This window comes from Canis lupus, chromosome 6 (assembly GCF_003254725.2).
Source record: "Canis lupus dingo isolate Sandy chromosome 6, ASM325472v2, whole genome shotgun sequence".
Taxonomy (NCBI): domain Eukaryota; kingdom Metazoa; phylum Chordata; class Mammalia; order Carnivora; family Canidae; genus Canis; species Canis lupus.
Window position 1 is genome coordinate 42,214,401 of NC_064248.1, and position 24,300 is coordinate 42,238,700.

At 46.9% G+C, this 24,300-nt stretch overlaps 1 protein-coding gene and 1 long non-coding RNA gene across 3 annotated transcripts in view; one reads left to right on the plus strand and one right to left on the minus strand.

Moving 5' to 3' along the window:
* Positions 1-20: 20 nt before the first annotated feature.
* Positions 21-14,629, plus strand: LOC112640718 (uncharacterized). Of its 2 annotated transcripts, none has more exons than XR_004816555.2 (5): positions 21-371; positions 890-4,409; positions 8,499-8,584; positions 13,062-13,331; positions 13,642-14,629. It is a non-coding gene; the product is annotated as an uncharacterized LOC112640718 (long non-coding RNA). The 2 variants fall into 2 exon arrangements; XR_003124172.3 differs by having other exon boundaries at positions 25-371; positions 4,354-4,409.
* SYPL2 (synaptophysin like 2) overlaps positions 1,598-24,300 on the minus strand; it is a 47,690-nt gene continuing 24,987 nt past the window's right edge. The window contains exons 2-6 of the mRNA XM_049111026.1: positions 16,741-16,806; positions 8,409-8,533; positions 7,033-7,234; positions 5,731-5,922; positions 1,598-4,377 (exon numbers count right to left, since the gene is read on the minus strand). Of these exons, the coding sequence (XP_048966983.1) occupies positions 4,219-4,377; positions 5,731-5,922; positions 7,033-7,234; positions 8,409-8,533; positions 16,741-16,800 (738 nt within the window). The 5' untranslated portion in view covers positions 16,801-16,806 and the 3' untranslated portion in view covers positions 1,598-4,218. The remainder of the gene's footprint in view (positions 4,378-5,730; positions 5,923-7,032; positions 7,235-8,408; positions 8,534-16,740; positions 16,807-24,300) is intronic.

The window sequence follows — 24,300 nt, forward strand, 5'->3', positions numbered from 1 at the left end:
CCCTCCCCCCGCCAGCTCACGCTCTGCGCAAGCGCGCCACGGCTCGTCGGCCCCTCGCGCTCCCTCTCGTACAGCCTTCTGGGAAGTGTAGTCTTGGGGGGGCGCTGTTGCCTACCGAGCTTGCAGCCAGAGCCCCTCCAAAATGCACAACTGCGGGGGGCGAAGAGACCGAAGGCCCGGGACCCCCTCTCTTAACCCTTGTGCACCCACTCTCTGTGCTACCAGCCCGCTCCCGCAAGCTCCCTGCACCCCCAGCCCCAGCCCTCTCTCTGCCCGAGAGCCCTTCTGAGCCGTGCCTCCGCCAGCTGGCTGGCGCCCCTTCCCGGGCTGGCGGTCAAGAAGCGACTTCGCTCCCCCGTAGATCGAATAGGGTAGGTGCAGGGAGGTGGGCGCTGTGAATCAGAAGGGCAAGGGGAGGGAGTCTGTTGGATGTGCTGAAGGACACAAGGGTTGGAGTGGGGGAGGGTCCTCGGCTCCCGTGTTGTGCCTCCTCTGTGGGCCACCCACGGTGCCCTGATGCAGTCTAGAGGGCTGGGGTGGCGTTGTCTGGGTTTGGGAGGACCTAGATGAGCTGATCAGGATCACCTGTCAGGATGACAGAAGGCTGTCTCCGAGCCAGAGCCGGCCCCGAGGCTGCTGGTCTTTGCAGCATCTCTGCTGATCCTTCTCTCCTCCTGAGAACTGCGATCGATACCCTGTACCGCCTCTTCCCAAACCCTGGCTGGACCCTGACTCCATCCATCACTTTGGCTTCCTTTTTCTAATGAATATTTTCTCTGCTGGAAGGGCTGCTACCAGAGCCTAGGCATAGGGAGATTTCTCATCAGATCTGTCATTTTCCTTACTAAGGCCTGGAAAATACCTTAATCATCCTCTTTCTTCTTTTCAGCTGATAACATTTCTTCCCACCCTCCCACAACCAAGAGACAAAGCCTGTCCCCCCTATCACATCAGAAAAGAGATACTAGTCCTCTTTTCCCTCTTCAACCCTCACAGCTCACCCCAGATTCATTCCTTCAGCTAAAGGAAACCAAATTGGAGGCAAGTAAGTCAAGGTCTGTGACTTCAAGAACTCAGACTTTCTTTTCACTTTCACCCAGGGAATGTTTAAGTACTAGGAAGATAATCTCTGAGGGCAGAGATTCTTAACCCGAGAGCCACAGATTGTGGGGGGGGGGGGGTGTCCAGGAACTTGTTGAAATTGAATTTAACATTGTGTCCAAATGTGTTTTTTCTAGGGAATGTAAGGGTAGCCTGTAAGAAGGGCAAGGGATATAGAGGTGCAAGTTTGTTCAGAAAGAACCTTCATAGTTAAAAGGGCAAGGCATATGGCCCTCACCTCCTGACAGGAAGTTTAGAAGAGCAAATGGAAATAGCACTGTGGAAGCCACTGTCTCTTGCCTTTTGAGTTTGCTCAAATTTGCTAATGAGTCTACTTGCCTTGAACTAACTGGTGCCACCAAAAGAGGAAAAACTCAGACTCTACTGCTTGGGATGCAGAGTGGAGAGGAGTAGAATAATGTTTTGGTAGAAATGCTGACATTTGTCCAAGAACCTAAAGCAATGGTAGGAAGAGAAAAAAAAAAAAAATCCCTGGAAGGGTTCTAGTCTTGGCTCCTTTATGGCAAATGCTTTGAAGCACTGTTTATTCAAATGTGTAATAACAAGCACCAGAAAACAACATGCAACATTCTCCCTCCCACCCCGATCCTCAATCCCAGAAGTAGGAGACCTATGATCATAATACTGGAGGGAACGCAAATTCAGAAAGGGTCCTTGGCGGGCACCCTGGCAGGGTCAGCATTTAGTAGGGCAGAGGGCATGTTCCCTGCCTGTTGGCCTCCTGTAATCTGGAGAAACCAGACTCAGTCCCCTACTCCAGGCCCCACCAGGCAATGCATTGGTGCCAGCCCTGACTGGAGGGGACATGAGTCCTATGAGAACAGCTCTGCCCTCAGCAGTTGGCCTAGCCCAGACATCTGGAGGTAATGAGGTGAAGTAGCCTTTCCTCTTTGGGTGGTCACGGAAAATGAGGCCATAGCCTAAATCAAGGCCCTTCTGGATGAGAACAAGCCGGCCTCTTGAGGAGGAGAAAGAACCTTCTCTGCTCTAGGAAGAGTTCTGGGCTAGGAGTCCTTGGCAGGAGTGCATACCCACCCCACCCCCCTTCCCCTAGCTCAAGGGCCAGTTGCTAACTTCAGCCCCCAAATCAGAACACTTTATCCATCACATTTCAAATAAATTATAAATACATATACAGAATCCAAACGAAGTTCCAGTAGAAGCTGCTCACAGACCCTCACAGGGGCCAGCTTAAGAAAAATGGTCACCTCTTTGTTCTCTGTGTCTCTGGAGCTGTAGGCAATACTGTTCCCCCCTCTTTCTTGAGTAACCATGGGGACAGCTCAGGACAGAGAGAGGTTCAGACTTAGAAACACTCTCAACCCCATCCCCTCTCTTCCCTCCTCAAATCCCTTCCCCCAAAATCTAAAAACAAAACAAAAAACTAATTCTTTCACTGAAGGGTTCTAGAGCATTTGAGGACGTAAATCTCACACTCCCCCTGTCCAGTGGGGAAACTCTGACCCAAAGAAGAAATGATTGGCCCAAAGTCAAAGACTCTGTCCTCTGGGGACCCTGGTAATCTGCACTGTGAATGGTGTTTAGGGAGGTGAGAAGGTTGGAGGGGTTGTCTCCGTCCTGAGGAGAAATTGGCACAGGGCACATTCACCTTTGGGATGATAAATCGGTTAATTGGCACTGGATTGGGAAATGGCTGGATTCTTCATCCTTCTTCATCCTTCCCTGAGCAGCCCGATGGCCAGGGCAGACTGAAGTGCTTCGAGTTGGGGAGGAGCTGGATGGCCTTTTCCCAGTCAGCATTGACTCTTAGGCCCTGGGGTTCAGAGAGGGACTGAAGGAGGTGTCAGAAAGAGGAGACACATCAAAGACAAATATGGAACTGGGTCCCAAAGTGAAGAAGCACCAATAGCATTGGCCTGCCCTGGACTGGGGTTGGGGTGGAGAGGGTTAGAGCCTGGGAGGGACAGAGGGCAAACCGAGAGGCCACATTCTTTCGTGAAGGTGAGACAAAGAAGTATGAAAGAGAGGCCAAAGAAGGAATTGTGGTTTGGGGGAAATGAGGAAGAAATGGGCCCATCCATCCATGTCCTGGGGCTCTGGGGCAACTTAGCCTCGTGATGGTCCTTTGGGCCCTTCCAAAGCCCTCTCTGGACCCACAGGAATGAAAGGAAGGCCTGGACAGACATGGAAAAGGATCTTGAATGCCTCAGACCCAAGAGGCTGGGGAAGGGAGATGGACGGAGCGTCTGGAGGAAGGGAGGGCTGAGATGGAGATGCTCCTAGACCCCTCATCTTGTGTCCGATATGGGAGACTAAGCCCAAGAAGGAGGACAGGGAGGAAGGTCAGGAGCTTCTAGTGTTGGTAGAAAGTGCCAGAGCCTGGAGGGGTGGGAGGATTGAGGGAATAGAAGAAACTGCTTCCCCAGACAGTTTCCTGGCTTCAGTTTCTTGAAGTTGCAAGCCAGTTGCAATATATCTGCTCCCCACTGAGTCCAGGCCTCATCAGGACCCTCTACAGAGCTGTTTTCTAGGCTAGTTGGCCTCTTGGGTTCCCACATGATAGGCTCTGTGGGTGAGCAGGGGCCAGAGGAAAAAGTAGGAGAGCTCCAACTGACAGGAGATCAGGGCAGAAACAAGGCTTAGATGACAGCCATTGAAGAGGGGCCACCAAACCACTGGTGGGCTCTTCATGCAAGAGACCAGGAAGAAGGCTGCCGGCCAATCCCCTCCCCCCCCTGACTTTTATTGAAGCCGACAGGTTGATAGAAGTGGCTGCTAGGAACCGGTCTCAGGACTCTGGTCTCCTGCCCCAAACTCTCCTGCAGTAGAGGCTCGTTCTCAGAGGCTGTAAAGGTACAAGTAAGATCCCAAGTAAGATGCTGAGGTCCAGGCAGTGGACAAGGAGCACTGAGCTCCTACCACCAGAGGCTTCAGTAAAAGGAGGGATAGGAAGCCACTGGGTGGGCTGCCCTGGGTTTCTGACAGCTGATGCCCATCCATCCACGATGACGTCTCAAAGCTCAAAGCCCAGAATGATGGGGGAAGGGGAGTTGGAGAAGGAAGAGGGAGGTCTTGGAAGCTGGAGGTTGTTGAAGAGGTGCTGTCCTGTTCAGGAGTAGCCAGATGGGGGGCTGCTTACTGCTTCTCCACCGCTCCCTGCTCAGCTGCGCTCTCCTGGCTAGGGCCCTGGCCCTGGTCCTGGCCCTGGCCCTGGCCCTGTCCATGCCATGGGGTCTCCTTGAACACAAACCAACAGTTCCCGGCCCACAGGAAGAAGTTGATAAAGCCGAAGAGCTGCAAAGACATCAGAGAAGTTTGTGAGAATGGTAAGGAAAGCATTGTGGGAACAGGGAGTTGTTCGTGTGGTGGGTGGGAGAAGAGCATAGAGGGCTAGGGAGACTGGACTTCAGGGGACGGGATGTAGAGACCGGGTTCAATGCCAGTGCCCACTAGGGGTTCTCTGGTAAAAGTCTGTAACTGTCCACAGCATGCACCTGAGCTGTAGCTTGATCACTAGGAGAATCTGGCCCCTGGAGTGAAGCATCATGCAAAACAGAGCACGGAGCAAGGGCTCTAGTGGCGCTATCCACAGCACTGTTTTGAGGCCCTTTTCCAAGGGTGGGTGGGACCAGAGCTGTCCAAGGTGCTCCTTTCCTAGGGCCAGGGACCCAGGCAGGGCCATATTCAAATATTTATTCAAAAATACTTAAAAGCCTATCAGCAGGATGTATTCGGGTGGGAGTGTGCTGATGTCTGCAGTTAACTTCAAAATGCATTAAAAATAAGATGGTTTGATGGATGAAGAGAGGCAGATAGGTATGTGATAAAGCGAGTCTAGTAAAATGTTAATGGTACAGTTTGGGCGACGAGTGTGTGGGTGTTCATTGTAAAATTCTTTCAACTTTACTGTGTGTGTGAAAATTTTTACAATAAGCTCTTGGGGACTAAAATCTATCAGCAGGGTTCTAGCAAGGTCTAGAAGGCTCCCTGGTGTGCCAGCAATGAAACTCTTCAGTTGCTGGACCTTGGGGAGTTCCAGGTCATTTTCAGGGCAGGGCTAAGGTGAGGGCACATTTGAAAAGCTCGAGGGCTCAGCTATTTACCAACTGATATGGAAAAATTTCCACAATCTTAACAACTGGGGTGGCCAAACATGTGCGTACCAGCTGGACCCACCTCTGCCCAGAGCCTCTTTCCAGTCTGGAGGCCCGAGTGACAATGAACCCCTTTTCACTCCGGGTCTGCTCCCAGTCTTGAGCCCAGCCACACTCTGTGCTCCCCTTCACATGCTTGCACGCGCACAGAGACACACACACACACATATTGTAAAGAGGCAGGAGGAGTGGGAGGCAGTCGCAGAGAGCATGCCTGGACATGGGGAGAAGGGAAATGGGAAGACACTACAGGAGGAAAGAACAGGAGGCTACGTGGCTCTTAGGTTCCCCACCCCCCAAACCAAAATGTCTTCTCAGGGTCAACCAGCGACCAGCAGCCACTCTTAGGTGCAGGGGTCACCAGCTCCAGTTGCAGGGAATACCAGTGGAGAGATGGCCTGTCTGTTCCCCTCAGAACCTGCCACCGGGCGAGGCCCAGGTACCTGAGATAGCACTGCCTCCCCGACGCCCCTTCAGTGGTCACAGGTCTCACCACAGAGATGTTGGCCAGGCCCATGGAGGGCGTGGCGCCGGCACTGCACACTGCTTCCTCCCCGTGGCACACAGACATGGCTGCAGTCAGGCTGGATGGCCGCGTGGCCCCCTTGATGTCTGTCAAGCCCTTGCCCCAGGCAGCTGCAGCTACCAGCCAGAAGAAGGTGAAGGAGACAGTCACACAGAAGTCCTAGGAGGAGCAGAGGGACAGGAAACACACTCAGAAAGGGCCCCTCTCGTTGTCTACTTTTTTTCCTCTGGTCATAAGGTCATAATGCACTGGGATCTTGGGGTCCGGGACAGCTACCCCTTGCTATCCTACCCAACACCTGGAGCCTCAAAGAGCCCAGATCATCTTAAGGAATCTCTTCACTGCCACCAAAGGAACCCTGCCACCCAGGGCTACCCCTGCCCAGGCCCTCAGAACGAAGTCAGACAACAGTCTATCAAAACAGCTGCTAGGGATCCCTGGGTGGCGCAGCGGTTTGGCGCCTGCCTTTGGCCCAGGGCGCGATCCTGGAGACCCGGGATCGAGTCCCACATCGGGTTCCCGGTGCCTGGAGCCTGCTTCTCCCTCTGCCTATGTCTCTGCCTCTCTCTCTCTCTGTGTGACTATCATAAATAAATAAAAGACTAAAAAAAAAAAAAAACAGCTGCTAGTCACTGTCACCCCCAAACCTAGGTGGCCTAAACTCCCCACCCTCGCCTTCAAGCCTTTCCTCTGATCATCATTGCTCAGCTACAACTGAAGGCAGTGTGAAAGCAGACTGCAGGAGACAAATGGGGTTCTCTAAGGCACCCCTTCCACCCTGCATGCCTGGGATAGGAAGGTGGTAGAAGGGGAACAACATTAATGATAGCTAACGCTTATTGAAGCTAACTCTACACCAGATATTTTATATGCAGCTTCACTCACCTCCCCCAAACACTATGAGATAGGTATTATCTTATCCCCATTTTATATTGAGGAAACTGAGGTCTGGAGAGGAGAAGTGACTTGTCCAAGAGCACAGTTAGTAAAGACTGTCCTGGAATTTGAACCCAGGCAGTGTGACTCCAGAGCCTACTTCTTGATGCTATTATGCTTTCTGTGAGCACAGCAAATGATGGGAGGTTGGGAGAGGCAGCGTCCTTGGAGCCGTGGGAGCCACAGAACCCAAAGGGTATGAAGGGCAAAGAGCTGGTGGGAGACTCAGGAGGTTCCACATATGGATGTCCTCTCCCCCCCATGTGGCCTCAGTCCCAGAACGCATATCTCCTTAGTTTCCCCGCCCATCCCTTCTGGCCTGTGCCCACTCACCACCAGTGGGAAGCGCCTGTTCTCTGTGTAGAGGTTGTGAAAGCGCAGGTACAGGACCAGCGCAGCCATGGTGTAGAAGAAGGAAAAGATGCCCAGGGTCACAAAGAACTCAGCAGGAGCAGAGAAATCCCCCATCAGGTGCATGATCTTGGAGGTGGAGTCATCATCGCAGAGGGGCATCTCATACTGGACCCGGTTCAACCTGCAAGTGGCAGGGGATGCCATCCTGAGCTCGGGGCAGTCCTCTCCCAGTGGAGGCAGGGGACTGTCCCTGCTCTGGGAGTAGTCCTGTGCTACTTCCCACCCCGGGACTCTTACAGAACCAAGAAAAGGAGTGTGGGGGGAGGGTCGTTCCTGGAGGCAACCTTGTAGTCAAGACAGGAACATTCCCAGGGACGCCTGGGTGGCTCAGTGGTTGAGCAGCTGCCTTCAGATCAGGGCGTGACCCCGGGGTCCTGGGATTGAGTCCCGCATCGGGCTCCCCACAGAGAGCCTGCTTCTCCCTCTGCCTGTGTCTCTGCCTCTCTCTGTGTCTCTTATGAATAAATAAAAAAATCTTAAAAAAAAAAAAAGACAGGAACATCCCTGGAATTCTGGTCCAACTCTACCTCCCATTCAGCCACTACCCAACAGTCATCCACCTTGCCCAGATATGGTGACTGTTAAACCACCAGGGAGATCAGCTTCATTTTGCCCCTGGGAAAGCACAGGTCCACGGTGGCCAGGTTAAGGTTGGACTTGCCCATTCTCAGGCCTTATTTAGTGAACGCCCCCCACCCCCACCCCATGAGACTATATGGTACAAAATCAGGACAAAGAAAAAAAATCACTCTGTTATAAACAAAAGATAGTTAACCTAACTTAGCTGTTGGTACTAAAACTTTCTGAGAAAATGAGCCCTGTCCCCGATTCTCCTCTGAACAGTTGGGATTCCCCTCCCTAGGCTCAAGCTCCCTAACCTTCAAGGCAGGAAGAAGGTTGCTGGAGGTCAAGAAAGACCTGAACAACTAGCCCCGACTCCTGGAAACCTCCATCCCAAACTGCAAGGGTTCTTCCTGTAGGAACTATGTCACCTGCTAATGGTCATCTGTGGACTGGAACATTATTATAACAATGATCTATTTGAGTTTCCTTGATGTTTCCGTATGGCTAGTGTGTCTGAAATTCTGTGTGTGTGTGTGTGTGTGTGTGTGTGTGTGTGTGTGTGTGTCTGAGATTGTTAACGGGCAGGGAGGACCCAAGTCTTATAGTTCTATCTGAACCTGGAGTGGCACTCAGCAAAAAAGTCTTTAGGTTTCTGGAGGAAGAAGAGACCAAGCAGGTCCTGCCAAACCAGCGAGAGAGGCTGTGTGGGGTCGGAATCAGTTCCTGCTCACCTGAAGGGATAGCCGAACAAAACAATGATGGAGCTCACATCTTTGGCTTCGTTGTTGCAGCGAACTGTTGCTCCTGTCTCCCCGCTGTAGGAGCCGCAGGACCCGAAGGCGAAAATAGCAAAGAGCTGAGGGAGAGGGAAGCCACTTTGAGAGTCGGAAGCCCTCAACCAGCCAAGGTATATCCCATCAAAACCACCTTCTGACTCTCCGCAGGTGCAGTTATGGGGGTGGGGGAGGATTCCCTTTAATCAAGTCCCTCCTGGGCAGGGACTCGTGGCTTCCATTGGCCTTCCAGGCTCCAGATGCCGTGTTCACTGCACCTAAGTGCTGGACCAAATAGCCAAATGAATGAGGTTGACTTGGAAGGGAGATGTAGAGAGAGGAAATGGATACTTTCCACGTCTCCCCGGTGGATGTGACAGTGGAGCACAGGTAGTCTCCTTAAGAGGATGACCAACACAAAGCAAGTTAGACTTTTGGAAATATCTAGCATAAAGCTGGACTTGAACTTTCTCCCCAAGGGAGAGCCACCCTAGAAATAGGTTCCTCTGTGCCAGCTGAGATCAGGCGTGTGTTGGAATTCCTAATATTTCTCCTTTGAAGCTGTCGTTGAATCTTGTCATTACCTCGTTGCTACCTTCCAGTGGCTTCTTTCCTCACTGGAGGTATAGCTAGAAGGGACACCTGTCGCCAAGCCTTCGGAGGGGCCAGGCAGGGAGCTGCCGTCCCATGGTCTGGCAGCCCAACCCCTCTTCCCCCAAACATACTTTTCTCGCAGCAGCAGGGCTGGCTGCGTCTATGCTGACAGTCCTGGCTCAAGCCCAGAGAAAAGTACCTTCCACTTGCCTTATCGGCCTCCACTCTTTCTCCAGTGGTGTTGCCCTTTGTAATCTGCGGGTGCTGCCATCACTCAGTGTTAAGAACCCGAGGCATTTCAGATCACTTGAATTGTTTTCCTCTCCACCTTTCATCACATCTGACTAAACCTCCTGTCTTGAGTGAGATGAAATTTCCCCAACCTATGGTTTTCAGATTTCTTTCTGGGGAAACACACTGGTTAGAAAAGGAGGTGAGAAGCTGGAATCTCTGATCCTCCCACGTCATCTGCTCAGGCCCCATTTCCTGTGCACTTACCTCGTCCAGGCTTGCACATGATGTAATCATTCTTAATAAGCACAGAGCTTATTCTGTTAATGACCGTTTTCTGTATGTTTTTCCATGTCTTGGTGTCTTGGACATTAAGCACCTAGAAGACAGCTCATCTACATCCCAGCCTTGCACCCAGAGTTTAGAGTAGAGTTGTGTGCACAGGATTTTGCTAATGCTTGACAGTGTTACAGAGGGAAAAGAGACCTGGGTTAGGAGTTTGGAAATGTGGGTTCTAGTCCGGGTCCAGTCACTCATTAGCTGGATGAGCTCAAGTAAGTCACTCCACTTTGAGTCTCAGTTTTCTTGTCTGTAAAATGAGGGCTTTGGAGCAGGCAATCCAGAGGCCTTTCTCTCACTGGAAGAGAGTAATGCTATCAGAGTGCTCTTGGCTGGGCTTGCCAGCAGCTGTACTCTGCCCCTGGGTGGTGTCTGGTGCCACTGCCCTGCCTTGCATCGCCTGGCCTGGCAGCTCTTGTCCACGCTGGAGCTGCTCACCCCTCTCTAAAGGTCATAATGAGCACCTCTCTGTCTCCATGAGGTTTAGTTCAGACAAATGAGAATTGTCTTCATTTTTAAAAACATTCAGAAAAGGAGAGAGTATAGCTCTTTCCAATGCCTGAATAACCTCATCTGGCTTCATTTACAGAGGCTGAGATAGAGACCTGTTTGCTCATGTTGACAGAGCTGAAGAGAAGTTGCCCAAAGCTTCTGCATCATTACCTTTTATATACTCCAAGCCTCCTCACTGGCATAACAATGGTGCTCCTCTAGCTCTTTTGTCATAGGAATTCTGGAATTTATGTCAGCTTCTTACAAGTTTCTTTATCCCTCTTAGCCTCTGGCGCTGAGAACTGGACACACAATTAGAGTGTCACATTCTAGGAAGGGCAGCACAGTTGGACATATTTTTATCCGTTGGCAGTTAGCGCTATAGAGGTCCCCTAAGAAAATAGGTATTTCTAACTTGGGGCAATGAGTGGTCAATTGTGGAGCTTTCTCCTCACCAGCACTTCCTTGACAGGCACATCTACAGAAGGATGACACTGAGCATCTACTGTGTACCAGGCACTGTTTTAAGCACTATCATTTAGTAGTGAACAAAAGAGAAAAATCTCTGTCTTCATGGAACTCGTAATTTAGAGCTGGACTATCCACCATGGTAGCCACTAGCCAAGTGCGGCTATTTACACTCAAGTTCATTAAAATTAAATAAAATTAAAAATTCAGCTGTTGAGTCACAATAGCCACATTTCAATAGCTACATGTGACTAGCAGGTACCATATTGGACAACACAGGTTATAGAACTTTACCATCATTGTCCAAAGTTCTGCTAATGTCTAGATGGTAACCTAGAAGTTCTGAAAATCCTAAACCCTGCTCTATGATTCCTCAAAGAGTGAAATATACCACAAATAGCTGGAGTACTAACTGTTTCCTCTTCTATTTTGATTCTTTGAAAGTCAGGAATCCAGAAACACCTTACATAATTCTTTATCAATCAGAATACATAATTAAATCTGAATATCGGGCAGTCATGTGATGCCAGATAACATAAAGTTTGCTGTGTAAGTGGACAAAGGGAAAAATCTGAGGGGAACTTCATAGGTTCACAGGACATCAGAGCAAAAAAAGATCTCAGAGATCGTTACGCCCAGTGGTCTCACTTCACAGAGGTGGAAACTAAAGTCCCAAAAGATCAAGTAACTCTCCCAAGGTCACATTTAGTGATTGTGAGAGCTAGCCTTAGAATTCACATCTCCTCATTCCCTGTCCAGGGCTTTCTACTTCATTCACTCATCAACAAACAGTTATGAACCATCTGCTATGTGCCAAGTGCTGGTGACACAAAGATGAATGAATAAGACCCAGTACCTTCTCTTGACAGTTTATGTCAAGGAGAAAAAAAGTGTAATGTTCAAATAAACAAACTAAAATTCTGCATCACAAAGTTATTAAGGCCAAAAGAGAGCGAGAGCGAGAGCGAGCAACAGAGACAGAAAGAGAGGGAGAGGGAGAGGGGGGGAGAGAGAGAGAGAGAGATCTTTCCTATGTTCAGTGAAGATTATAAGGAGGCAGGGAGGAGCTCTGCACCTGGGATGCAGGTGGCAGAGAAAGACACCCTGACCCAGCCTCCTCCACCTTTTGGAACCAGAATGTGCCAGGTGACTGAGGCACAGAGAGGAGCAGGATAGAACTGAAACCATCCATATCACTGAACACAAGGGCCTGAGTTCAGCAAACTGCTCAAAAATAGCAGTAGCCAAGGAGTCACTGAGAGGGGAGAGGTGGGGAGGGAATCTCTAAGTCTCTAATGCCAACCAGCCTTCTTCCTCTTGGAACTGTATTGCTGGGGACAGTGATGGTCATACACTGCACTCCTGCTCGTCTCTGTATCTCTGATACAGGTGACAGGTGGCCAGAATCACCTTGCCAGTTTGGTGCTGACTTGCTGGATGGTGATGATCCTTTGAGAACCCCAGTTAGTGCAGGGCACAAGGAAGATGAGTTCTCCCCCTACTCTTACCTCTACAGTCATCTCAGTGGTTTTATGGACTCTGGTGGTATTCTTTCGCATTCCCCTACACCAGCTGAAATAGCTTATTTTCATTATAGAGATCCTGGAGCCAAGTAAGTGGCTTTGGCACCTCAAAGGTGAATTATTGATTAGGGATACACCCAGTTAATGATAATATGACTTACTATGGAAACAGTGACTGAGTAATCCAGGATTCCTTGATGCCTTACCCTCAAAATGAGGATCTGGTGGTGACATTTGAGTAATCTAATCAAAGGACAAATCTAGCTGACAGTCTGTATACAGAGGAAATTTAGGGGAAAGGGGAGGTCTATAAACAAAAGGAAGGGGAGCCAACACTTACTGAATATCTCCTGGATTTCTTGGATTGAATGCTTGGATGCTTTATAGAAGTCACCTCCTATAATAGATCTCCCCTCATTTACAGATAAGAAACCACGGCCCACAAAGATTTTACTTACCCCAGGTACCCTAGATTCCATGACTAGAAAGCAGAGGAGACTTAATGTAAACCAAAGCCCATTGACCTCACAATCTGCCTTTTTCTTTTTTTAAGAAACCAATTCTTTAATAATTGGTCTATACCTATGTCATTTCACTAGCTTTGTGAAGATTTAGTGAGACATCAGAATTGGAAATGAGGTGTGGCTTGGCGGTTTAGCGCCGCCTTCAGCCCAGGGTGTGATCCTGGAGACCAGGAATCGAGTCCCACGTCGGGCTCCCTGCATGGAGCCTTCTTCTCCCTCTGCCTGTGTCTCTGCCTCTCTCTGTGTTTCTCATGAATAAATAAATAAAATCTTAAAAAAAAAAGACACTCTAAGCCACACTCCTAATGAATAAAAGACTAACACTGCTTTCTTCTTACCAGGGTATCAGCAAACTGCTTTTGGAGAACAATAAAAACACAAGTTTTCAAGCATCATTACGATAAATGCAAGATTTGTGTTTTCTCTTTTTCCTTTTCCAGTCCAGGAACATTGGATCCCCCAAGCAGGAGATGAGTGAAAATCCAAAAGGATATTTTACTGTCATTTCTGGTGCTGGTTCCTGTGTACTTTCACATTAGCTCATCCTGGAGAGACTCAGGGCAAGTGAAACTCAAGCTCTGCTAGCACGGCAGCAAAAGCAAATCATGTCTCCCTTTGACGCTGTCCTTCGAATGAAGGCTGAGTTCAGAGTCTAGCCTGGGCCCCTGGATTTAGCACTGAGAGAAAGGCATCACCCCCTCTCTGAGAAGGTGAGGATCATAAAAGTCAAATGGGTCTTGACGTAGGCATCAGTGCTGGCCCTGGGAGGAGACTGGATCATTTTCCTAGGCATCGCTTTGCGCAGCCTTTACAGAAATGTGGGTATTGGGGTGGGGGGCATTCAGAAAAGGATAGAAGGACTGAAGAGGGAAGCTTTTCGGAATCCCCCCCCCCACCAACGAAGATTCCATGGTCTAATAATGATCCTCATTGTTTCCCTCACCCCTTGACAGTCTTTGTCAAATTCCCCTTAGATCCATTTGTCTAGTTTAATGATAAAATTGTACTCTTATATTTCAGGTTCTGCTCCTCATAATGGCTCCCTTGTTCTGGATGGCAGTCACATGGAGCCTTAACATCATTCTTATATGGCCACCACTGGTACTGAGACCTTAATATCATTCTTATATGGCCACCACTCTAGTCCTGAAGGGAAGTGGGGGTGGGAGTATAAAAGAGCTCAGTCAGCAGTCCATCCAACTGCTCTTGAGGCAGTGAGGAGAATGGAAAGTCCCCACTAGGTCCCAGAGTTTGCACTTGGGAGCGCCTTGCCTGGCCTGTAGCCCCAGTCAAGGTCTCAGATATCTGGAGATAACCCTACATGCACTATTGCCACTGAATTCCAGATCTGATGATTCCCATCCAAAGGATGATTCAGGAATTGGTGACACAGCGCTAACTCCTATCTCCAGTGAGTTAAAAGCCCTTTAGAACTCCATCCTCTTCCGTATTAACGGTAACTTATTGCCTAGCTGAATTCTGTGCTGAAAGCACATAAATTAATTAAGTGAAAGCACAAATGGTGTGTGGATTGTCTAACTTAAATCTCTTCTGTTATAGTGCACTAAATGCTTCCAACAAGTTGTCATGATTTGAAAGACTGACCTGTCCACATTCCTGACTTACACTCAGGACGCCTTGGGCACTGGTAAGGACAGAGAACATACCTATATCTCCAAGTACCAGTCAGGCAAGGAGATGGTATTTCCCCTGGACCATTACAGAGGTAAACTGAGGCCACAGGCAAGTGATTTCTTCAAGGTCACAGGGTGAGTCTAATGGAGGGCAATATTCTAGCATACCAACCCGTTTAGAACAGAAGGGGACCCTAGGAATGGTGTGACTAACAGTTAACTAACGTGAGAAACTGAGGTCCAGGGAAGTGACTTGCCCAAGGTCACATAGCTGGAAAAGGCAGGTAGGTCCAGGTCTGAAACCCAGAGCTCCAGCTTCCCAACTCAATGTTTTACCTTATTTTACAAGCACATTTGGACACAGTGTGATGTTTATTGTCTTCATATTTTTTATTTAATCCTAGACCCATAGACTTCATTCATTCATCCATTCATTCATTCATTCATTCCCCCTTTCACTCAGTCACTTGAATCCAGATTATTCTGGCGACCTGGACAGGACAACTCCCAGCCAGGACCCTGTCCCCCGGAGCCCATTTTCAAGATCAGCCAGATCCTAGTGGGTTTGGGGGCAGGATGGTTTCCATCGCCCGCCTCCTTCCCTCCTCTGCCCTCCGTGGCTTTCCTCGTCCTCCTTGTCCTCCTCCCCCCTCTGCCACCGAGGAGTGGTATGTGCAGGATCAGAGTTCTGGAAAGGTTACACCCGGGTCCTGTCGCCCGGGTGAAATGTGAGCGCCCTGGGCAAGGGCTCCTTGCACATAGAAGGACCGAATCCCGGGCTCCGCGGGCCCCGCTCGCACCCCCCTGCCCCCGGCGCTGGAGGAGCAGCCCCGGCCCGCCCCTCCCCCGCCCACCTGTCGCCGCCCCCCGCTCCGGCCACATTGCTTCGGGCCGGCGTCACGGCCCAAGCTCCCGAAATAGCCCGCGGCCGGAGCCGACTCACCCACTGGAGAACTTTGATGAAGCCCAGCGGCTCCTCCAGCCGCTGCCAGCGCAGCCCCACCAGCAGGCGGTCCACCTGCGGAGACGGGCGGCGCTCAGGGAGGGTCCCGCCGACTCCCCGGGGAGGGGGCGACAGCCGGGGCGGGGAGTACCTGCTGGCGCGGCGACTTGTCCGCCGCGCGACTCGAGCCCTCGGTCGCAGACATGCCGGCGCGGCGGGGGCGGCGGGGGCGGCGGGGCGAGCGGGGACCGGCGGGGCTCGGCGGGGCTCGGCGGGCGGCGGGGCTCGGGGGCTCGGCGGGCGGCGGGGGCGGCGGGGGCGGCGGGGGCGGCCGACGCGGGGACCGCGCGCTGCCGCTCCGGCTGCACCGAGCCGCCGGGGCCGATTCAAACTTCTGTCAAACTGGCGAGCGCACTTGGCCGCCGAGTCACGTGGCGAGCGCCCGCGCACCCTCCTCCCGCCCCCGGGCTCCGGGCCCGCTCGCGGGGCGCCTTAAAGGGACCCGTGGCCTCCGCGGGCGCCTGGGCGGCGACGGGCTCGGCTTCGGGGCGGGGAGCCGCGGGAGCCGCGGTCCCCAGGCGCACCCGCAGCCGGGCCGGGCCGAGGCCGGCGCTGGGCCGCACGCTCGGTCCCCAGCCCATCCCATCCCGCCCCGTGTGCCTTCGGCGCCGCGGTGCTCAGAATCCACAGGACTTGCATAAAGCATGATCCGTGTCGAAATAAGGTTCTAGACCCCACTTGAGTTAACAAACTGCTTGCTCCCAAGAATCTCCGGGGGCCACTACAGAGGGGAAGGGCAATACCAGGGAAGTCGCTCACTTTTTATTCCGTCTAGCTGGGCGTCCGCTTAATCTTTCAACAACAAAAGGCGTTCGTATGTTAGTGGCTGACAAGTTATTAACCTTTGCAAAGTATAAACTCATTCTCCCTTAAAATACGCAGCACTACTTAAATGAGAGCGAAAGAGTCTTTGAGGAATAGGGGGCTCGCAGAGTATTTGCATTGAGAAGTTGGCAGTTGCGTTCTGATCGGCCTTACATCGGTCCCTAGTTTTCAAAGCAGTGTTTGGCAGGAGGCCCGAGGGAGCAGTTATGAATGTGACACGTTCGGCCTCCTGGATTGTAAGTGTAAGTAGTGGAAGGTTAAGGGATTTGTCCAAGGTCACCGAGTGAGCCAGGGGGCTGCGGCCAGGAGGTGACACCCGCCTGTGCCTCTGTAGAACGGGCTCGCGGTATGTATCCCTCCCACCCCGTCACAAAGTCATTACTGGAGCGCTTTAGAATGACTACTTTTTAAACAAACATTTAGCTGGGTTTTTTTTTTTTTTAAAGATTTTATTTATTTGAGACAGAGAGAGAGAGAGAGGCGGGGACAAAGGCAGAGAGAGAAGCAGGCTCCACGCAGGGAGCCCGACGTGGGACTCGACCCCGAGTCTCCGGGATCACGCCCTGCGCTGAAGGCGGCGCTAAACCGCGGAGCCACCCGGCTGCCCTTTAGCTGTTATTAATACAATTCATACCCACATTGGGTAAAGTGACTTACCAAAGTTCGGGTAGGAGGGAATGGCTGCACTTGAACGAAACTTCTCCAACATATTTCCATGCAAATCTAGATGAAATAAGAAACAAGAGAGTCCCAATTTTTAAAAGGATTTTATTTATTCCTGAGAGACACAAAAAGAGGCAGAGACATAGGCAGAGGGAGAAGCAGGCTTCCTATGGGGAGTCTGATATGGGACTCGGTCCCAGGACCCGGGGATCACGCTCTCAGGGGCAGAGGCTCAACCACTGAGCCACCCAGGCTTCCCCCAATCCAATTCTTAATAAACTATTCTACAGTTTTAGGTTCCTTAACCATAGAATAGGAATAATAATGTCTGCCCTACTTACCCCAAAGGGGCGTCAAGAGGATTAAGTGCTGTGATGTGTGTAAATGCCCACACTACACAAATATGAAATACTTATTACCAATGTTTACAACGATATGCATACAGAATATAACACAACCATAAGATTCAGAATAATACAGCAAAAATCCCACATCTACCAAGTAGTCTTACTACTTGCTGGGGGGTTGACTATAAAAGGGCAAGAGGGAGCTTCTTGGAAAGATGGAAATCTGTATCTCAATCGTGGTGATGGTTACATGGTTTCATATATTTATCAAAACTCAAAGTTGAAATATTCACATCTTATGACCTAGCCTGCTCACTTTTAGGTATAGAGTGATGTTTATCAAACTGCTGTTAGAGAACCATTATTAGGAACCATTAAAGCAATTTAGCGTGTCTCCTCTATGGGGCATTTACCCTGAAACTAATTATGGTTAATCTTCGGGCTCCCTTACTTGCAAAACCTTCTTTCAAGGCCAGGTTACTAGTTCTGTATTCATAATTTTGTGTTCTTTTTCTGCAGGAGGGCCCCAAATTTTATAAATTTTAGGCAAATTTAGACAAAACCTAGATTGGCTCTGGATGGCCAGATTTTTTTTTAATGAAATGGAATAGAAAATAATGAGAATGTTTTATGAAATGTTTGTTTCAATTCATACAATGGGCGATGACTTAAAAATTTGTCTTTTACCAGGGATTGTGTCTAAGGGGAAAAAGAAGAAAGTTGGAAATTCAGGGCTATGTGGCGACGTATAGATGTATGTATATATTCAATGCAACACTTTGTAAAAGTAAATATTTGGAAAGAACCTAAATGTCCATAGATGTGAGAATAATTCAGTGGTTTATATATATGCTGTGGAATTCTATATAATTAAAATGAAGGGACTAAAGGCACATATATCAGGCTACATGACTCTAATAAACCCACTGTTAAGTATTAAAAAAAAAACCCCAGGGATCCCTGGGTGGCGCAGCGGTTTGGCGCCTGCCTTTGGCCCAGGGCGCGATCTGGAGACCCGGGATCAAATCCCACATCAGGCTCCCTGTGCATGGAGCCTGCTTCGTCCTCTGCCTGTGTCTCTGCCTCTCTCTCTCTCTCTCTGTGACTATCATAAATAAATAAATAAATAAAAATTAAAAAAACCCCCACAAGTTAAAGCCCAATATTTAAGTTAAGTTAAAAATCATGTGAGAGGGGATCCCTGGGTGGCTCAGAGGTTTGGCACCTGCCTTTGCCCCAGGGTGCGATCCTGGAGACGCAGGATCGAGTCCTGCATCAGGCTTCCTGTGTGGAGCCTGCTTCTCCCTCTGCCTGTGTCTCTGCCTCTCTCTCTCTATGTCTATCATGAATAAATAAATAAATCTTTAAAAAAAATCATGTGAGAAACAATAGAATAAGTCTGGTGAATTTTGATGTCTTGTTCATAGTTACAGTCATTCTACAGTACAAGTTTTAAAATACTTTAGTACAGAGCTAATAAAAAAATTCAGGATGGGACAGTGGTTACTTCTGGGGAGGAAAGAGAGGGGAGGGAACGGTATCAGGGTACACACAGGGCTTCGTTTTTATATACAATTTTTATTTTGTTAAAGAATGGATTTGAGGCAAGCAAGGAACTGTTAAAATTTAGTAAGACTACTTGGTAGAGTTATTTTTTATATAAGGTATGGGATTTAAGTTAGGGTTATTATTATTATTATTTTTAGCATGTAGATATCCAATTTTCCTAACACCAGTTTTTGAAAATATTATTCTTTGTCCATTTAATTGCTTTTGCACTTTTGTAAAAAAAATCAATTGGCCATATTTGTGCGAGTCTATTTGTGGACTTTCTATTCCATCTATGTGTCTGTACCTTTGCCAATACCAATACCACATTGGCTCAGATACTGTAGTTTTCTAGTAAATCTTAAAATAGGCTAAAATGAGTCCTCCAACTTTGGTCTTTTTCAAAATTGTTTTAGTTATCTAGTTCCTTTGACTTTCAAAATAAATTTTAGAATCAGCTTGTCTATATCTACAAAAAATTCTGCTGGGATAGTGATTAAAATTGCATTAAATCTATAGACCAATTTAGACAAAATTGACATCATTACTATGTTGCATTTTCCAATCCATGAACACTGAATGCCTCTCCATTTATTTAAGTCTTCTTTGATTTCTGTATCAGCATTTGCAGTTTTAGGCATACAGCACTCATGTACATGTTTGGTAGATTTATATTGGATTATTTAATTTTTTTGGAGCCACTCGTTTCCATTTGACAATTGCTAGAAACTGATGTTTTTCTATTGATCCATTATCCCATGACCTTTCAAGGCTCTTATTTTAGTTCTACGAGTTTTTTTGTAGATTCTTTTGGGTTTTCTGTATAGACAATTATGTTGTTTGCAAATTGGGACAAGTTTTCTTTCTCTCTTTACAATCGAATGCCTTTTATTTATCTTCCTTGCCTTAGTGCACTTGCTAGGACTTCCATCACAATGTTGAAGTGCATAGTGAGAGTGGACATCCTTGCCTCATTCTTCTTAAGAGAAACTGTTTAGTTTTTCACCATTTAGTATGATGTTAGCTCTAGGTATTTCATAGACTCCTCTTATCAGGTTAAAGATATTCCCCTCTATTCCCAGTTTGCTGACAGTTTTTTATCATGAATGGATGTTGAATTTTGTCAAAAATTTTTTGTATCAATAATGATCATGGACTTTTTTTTATTAATATGGTAGATTAAATTGATGTGTTTTTTATAATATTTAAAGATTCATATTATAATTAAATAATATACTATAATAATAATATAAAGTACATAATATTTAAAGATACATATTTCTCCCAGTCCTTGGCTTGTCTATATGTATATATAACTATACTTTATTTTTAGAGCAGTTTTAAATACACAGCAAAACTGGGCAGAAAGTATAGAAAATTCCTACTTCGCCTCCCCCTCTCCACACATAACCTCTCCCATCATCAACATCCTGAATCAGTATAGTTTATTATTTATTTATTTATTTATTTATTTATTTATTGTTTTATTTGTTTTATTGTTTTATTGGAGTTCAATTTGCCAACATATGGTATAACACCCAATGCTCATCTCATCAAGTGCCCCCCTCAGCACCAGTCCCCCTAGTCACCCCATCCCCCTGCTCACCTCCCCTTCCATTACCCCTTGTTCTTTTCCCAGAGTTAGAGTCTCTTATGGTTTGTCACCCTCTCTGATTTTTCCCACTCATTTTCTCTCCTTTCCCCTATAATTCCTTTCACTATTTCTTGTATTCCCTGGATGAGTGAAAATATAATGATTGTCCTTCTCCGATTGACTTACTTCACTCAGCATAATACCCTCCAGTTCCATCTACGTCAAAGCAAATGGTGGGTACTCGTCATTTCTAATGGTTGAGTAATATTCCATTGTATACATAGACCACATCTTCTTTATCCTTTCATCTTTCGATGGACACCGAGGCTCCTTCCACAGTTTGGCTATTGTGGACATTGCTGCTGTGAACATTGGGGTGCAGATATCCCGCCGTTTCACATCTTAGGGGTAAATCCCCAGCAGTGCAATTGCTGGGTATAGTACATTTATTTGTCACAGTCAGTGAGTCAACACTGACACATCATTATCAGCCAAAGACCATAGTTTATATTAGGGTTTACTCTTTATGTTATATATTCTGTGGGTTTTGACAAATGTATACTGACATATATTCACACATATAGTATCATAAAGGATAATTTCACTGCCCTGAAGATCCCTTATGTTTTACCTATTCATCTCTCACTCCCCCAACCCTCTGGCAACCACCAATCTTCTTCTTTTTTTAAGATTTTATTTATTTGAGAGAGAGAGCACAAGCAGGGAGAGTAGCAGAGGGAGAGGGAGAAGCTTCCACTGCAGGGAGCACGATGTGGGGCTCTATCCCAGGACCATGGGATCATGACCTGAGCTGAAGCAGGCCCTTAACCAACTGAGCCACCCAGACCCCCAACCACTAATCTTACTGCTTTCACAGTCTTGCCTTATCCAGAACACCATGTAGTTGGAATCATTCAGTTTGTAGCCTCTTCAGAATGCCTTCTTCACTTAGTAATATACCTTTAAGTTTCCTTTGTGTCTTTTCATGGCTTAATAGCTCATTATTTTTTAGTAATGAATGATATCCCCTTGCATGGATGTACCACAGTTTATGTATCTACTCACCTACTGTGGGACATCTTGTTGCTTCCAAGTTTTAGCAATTATGAATAAAGCTGCTATAAATATCCTTGTGCGGGTTTTTGTATAGACAAATGTTTTCAACTCATTTGAGTAAATACCAAGGAGTGTGATTGCTGTATTGTATGGTAAGAGTATGTTTAATTTTGTAAGAAACTGCCAAACTATATCTGAAAGTGGCTGCACCATTTTGCATTTCCATCAACAATGAATGAGAGCTTGTATTGCTCCACATCCTTGCCAGCATTCGTTGTTGTCAGTGTTTTGGATCTTAGCCATTCTAATAGGTAGTGATATCTCATTGTTTTAATTTGCAATTTCTTAATGAAATATGATGTTGAGCATCTTTTCATATGCTTATTTGCCATCTGTAAATCTTTGGTGAAGTGTCTGTTCAGATACTTTCTCTATTTTAATTGGGTTGTTCATTTTCTTTTTTTTTTTCTTTCTTCCTTTCTTTTATCTTTTTTGGTTGTTCATTTTCTTTTTGAGATTTAAAAGAATTCTTTTGTGTACTTTGGGTAACAGTCCTTTATCAGATAGATATGTATTTTGCAAATATTTTCTCCCAGCCTTGGCTTGTCAACTTATTCTATTGACAGTGTCTTTCACCTAGCAGAAGTTTATGATTTTATTTTTGTGGGTTTTTAAAAAGATTTTATTTATTTTTTGGAGAGAGACCACGAGCAAGGAGAGGGATAGAGGGAGAGGGAGAAGCAGACACTCCACTGAGTCTCAATCCCGGAACACTGGGACCATGACCTGAGCCGAAGGCAGATGCTTAATGGACTAAGCCACCCAGGTGCCTCAGATGTTTATAATTTTAATGAAGTCCAACTTTTATTTTTGTTTTTTTAAGATTTTATTTATTTATTCATGAGAGACACACACACACACAGAGGCAGAGACACAGGCAGAGGGAGAAGCAGGCTCCATGCAGGGAGCCCGATGTGGGACTCGAACCCGGGTCTCCAGGATCACACCCTGGGTCAAAGGCAGGCGCTAAACTGCTGAGCCACCCAGGGATCCCTTTTTTTTGTATCTAAAAAGTCATGACTAGGGGTATGTGGGTGGCTCAGTCAGTTAAAAGTCTTGACTCTTGGTTTTGTCTCAGGATGTAATCTCATGGGTTTTGGTATGGAGCTGCATCAGGCTCCGTGCTCAGCAGGGAGTCTTCTTGAAGATTCTCTTCCTATGCTGCACCCCCCACCCCCGCCCCATCTCTCTCCTTCTCAAATAAATAAATAAATAAATAAATAAATAAATAAATAAATCTTTTTTAAAAAAGTCATCACCAAGGGCAGCCCAGGTGGCTCAGCGGTTTAGCGCTGCCTTCCGCCCAGGGCGTGATCCTGGAGACCCAGGATCAGGTCCCGCGTCAGGCTCCCTGTGTGGAGCCTGCTTCTCCCTCTGCCTGTGTCTCTGCCTCTCTCTCTCTGTGTCTCTCATGAATAAATAAAATCTAAAAAAAAGAAAGTCATCACCAAACCTAAGGTCATTGAGATTTTCATATTATCTTCTAAGAGTTTCATAGCTTTGCATTTTAGATTTAGGTCTATAATCCATTCGAGTTAGTTTTCCTACAGAGTGTGAGGTCTGTGTCTAGATTAATTTTTTTCATGTGGATGTCCAGTTGTTCCAGCACTATCTGTTGAAAAGCCTGTCCTTTCTCCATTGAACTGCCTTTGTTCTTTTGTCAAAGATCAGTTGAATATATTTTTGTGGGTCTATTAACTGCTCATTGAATATTGAGCCATCTTGAATTTGTGGTCATGACATGTTATTCTTCATATTTTTTCTTTATATATTGGCTATATTTTTACATATTATATATATTGCTGAATTCAGTTTTCTAATATCTGTTGAGGAACTCTGCTTCTATGTTCATGCGGGTTATTGGTTTGTAGTTTTCTTTTTTGGATTGTCTTTATTATCAAGGTAATGATAGCCATCTAAAAGGAGTTGGAAAATGTTCTCATATATTCTGGAGATCTACTGCTTTTTAAAAAGCTGGCATCATATTTTAATTAAACCAATTGCATATTCAAAGTAACACCATTCTTCCAGCATTTTTTTAATCCATGAAACTATTACGTAGCAGATATTCATATTTTGAAAATTCTGCCTGTTAGGAGTAGAGCCACCCTACAAAAGGAGATTGACAGGTTGCTGAATCCCTGTCCTAATAGTTTTTTGCTTGTGTGTTTGTTTGTTTTAGATAACCTTAGGAAGCACTAAAAAATTCTTGGATTTTGGGGTGCGCCTGGGTGGCTCAGTCAGTTAAGTATCTGACTTTGGCTCAGGTCATGACCTCGGGGTACTGAGATTGAGCCCCAGGTCAGGCTTCCTGCTCAGCAGGAAGTCTGCTTGCCCCTCTCCCTCTGCCCCTTCCCCCCATGAGGCCACTCTTGCTCTCTTTCGGATGGATAAATAAAATCTTAAACAAAAAAAATTCTTGAGATTTTGGTAAAATTACTTTTACTATCTGGAATCCTAATTCTGTTGGATTGGTATTTATAAACAACTTGTAAAGGCCTAATATCAAAAACCTCTTAATCTTCATCCATGCCTCAGAAGAAAATAGTTTAAGGGAAAATACATATTTGAGAGTAAAAATCAATAGCTATTATTGTAATGAAAAATAGAAGTCATGGTATTATTGTGTAAAACAATGATTTAAAGTTGTTTTTCTTTTTTTTTCCTGGAGCTACTGACACAGAGAGAGCAATTTTACATAAATAAAAGCATAGAAGTGTGAACTATTGAGGGATATTGGTGATCAGCAAATCTTGCCCTGAAAATAGGACATTTGAAGGGGAGTAGTAGAAAATAAAATTGGAAAGGCAGTTAGAGGTAAAGACCTTGCATGATAAACCCTTAGACATCATTGACCACTTATTCTCAGGTTTTGAGCAGAACAGTTAATATAGAAGTGTTAAGGACCAAGCTTCCAAGTCAGCCAGATCTGAGTTCCCTACCTCGTTC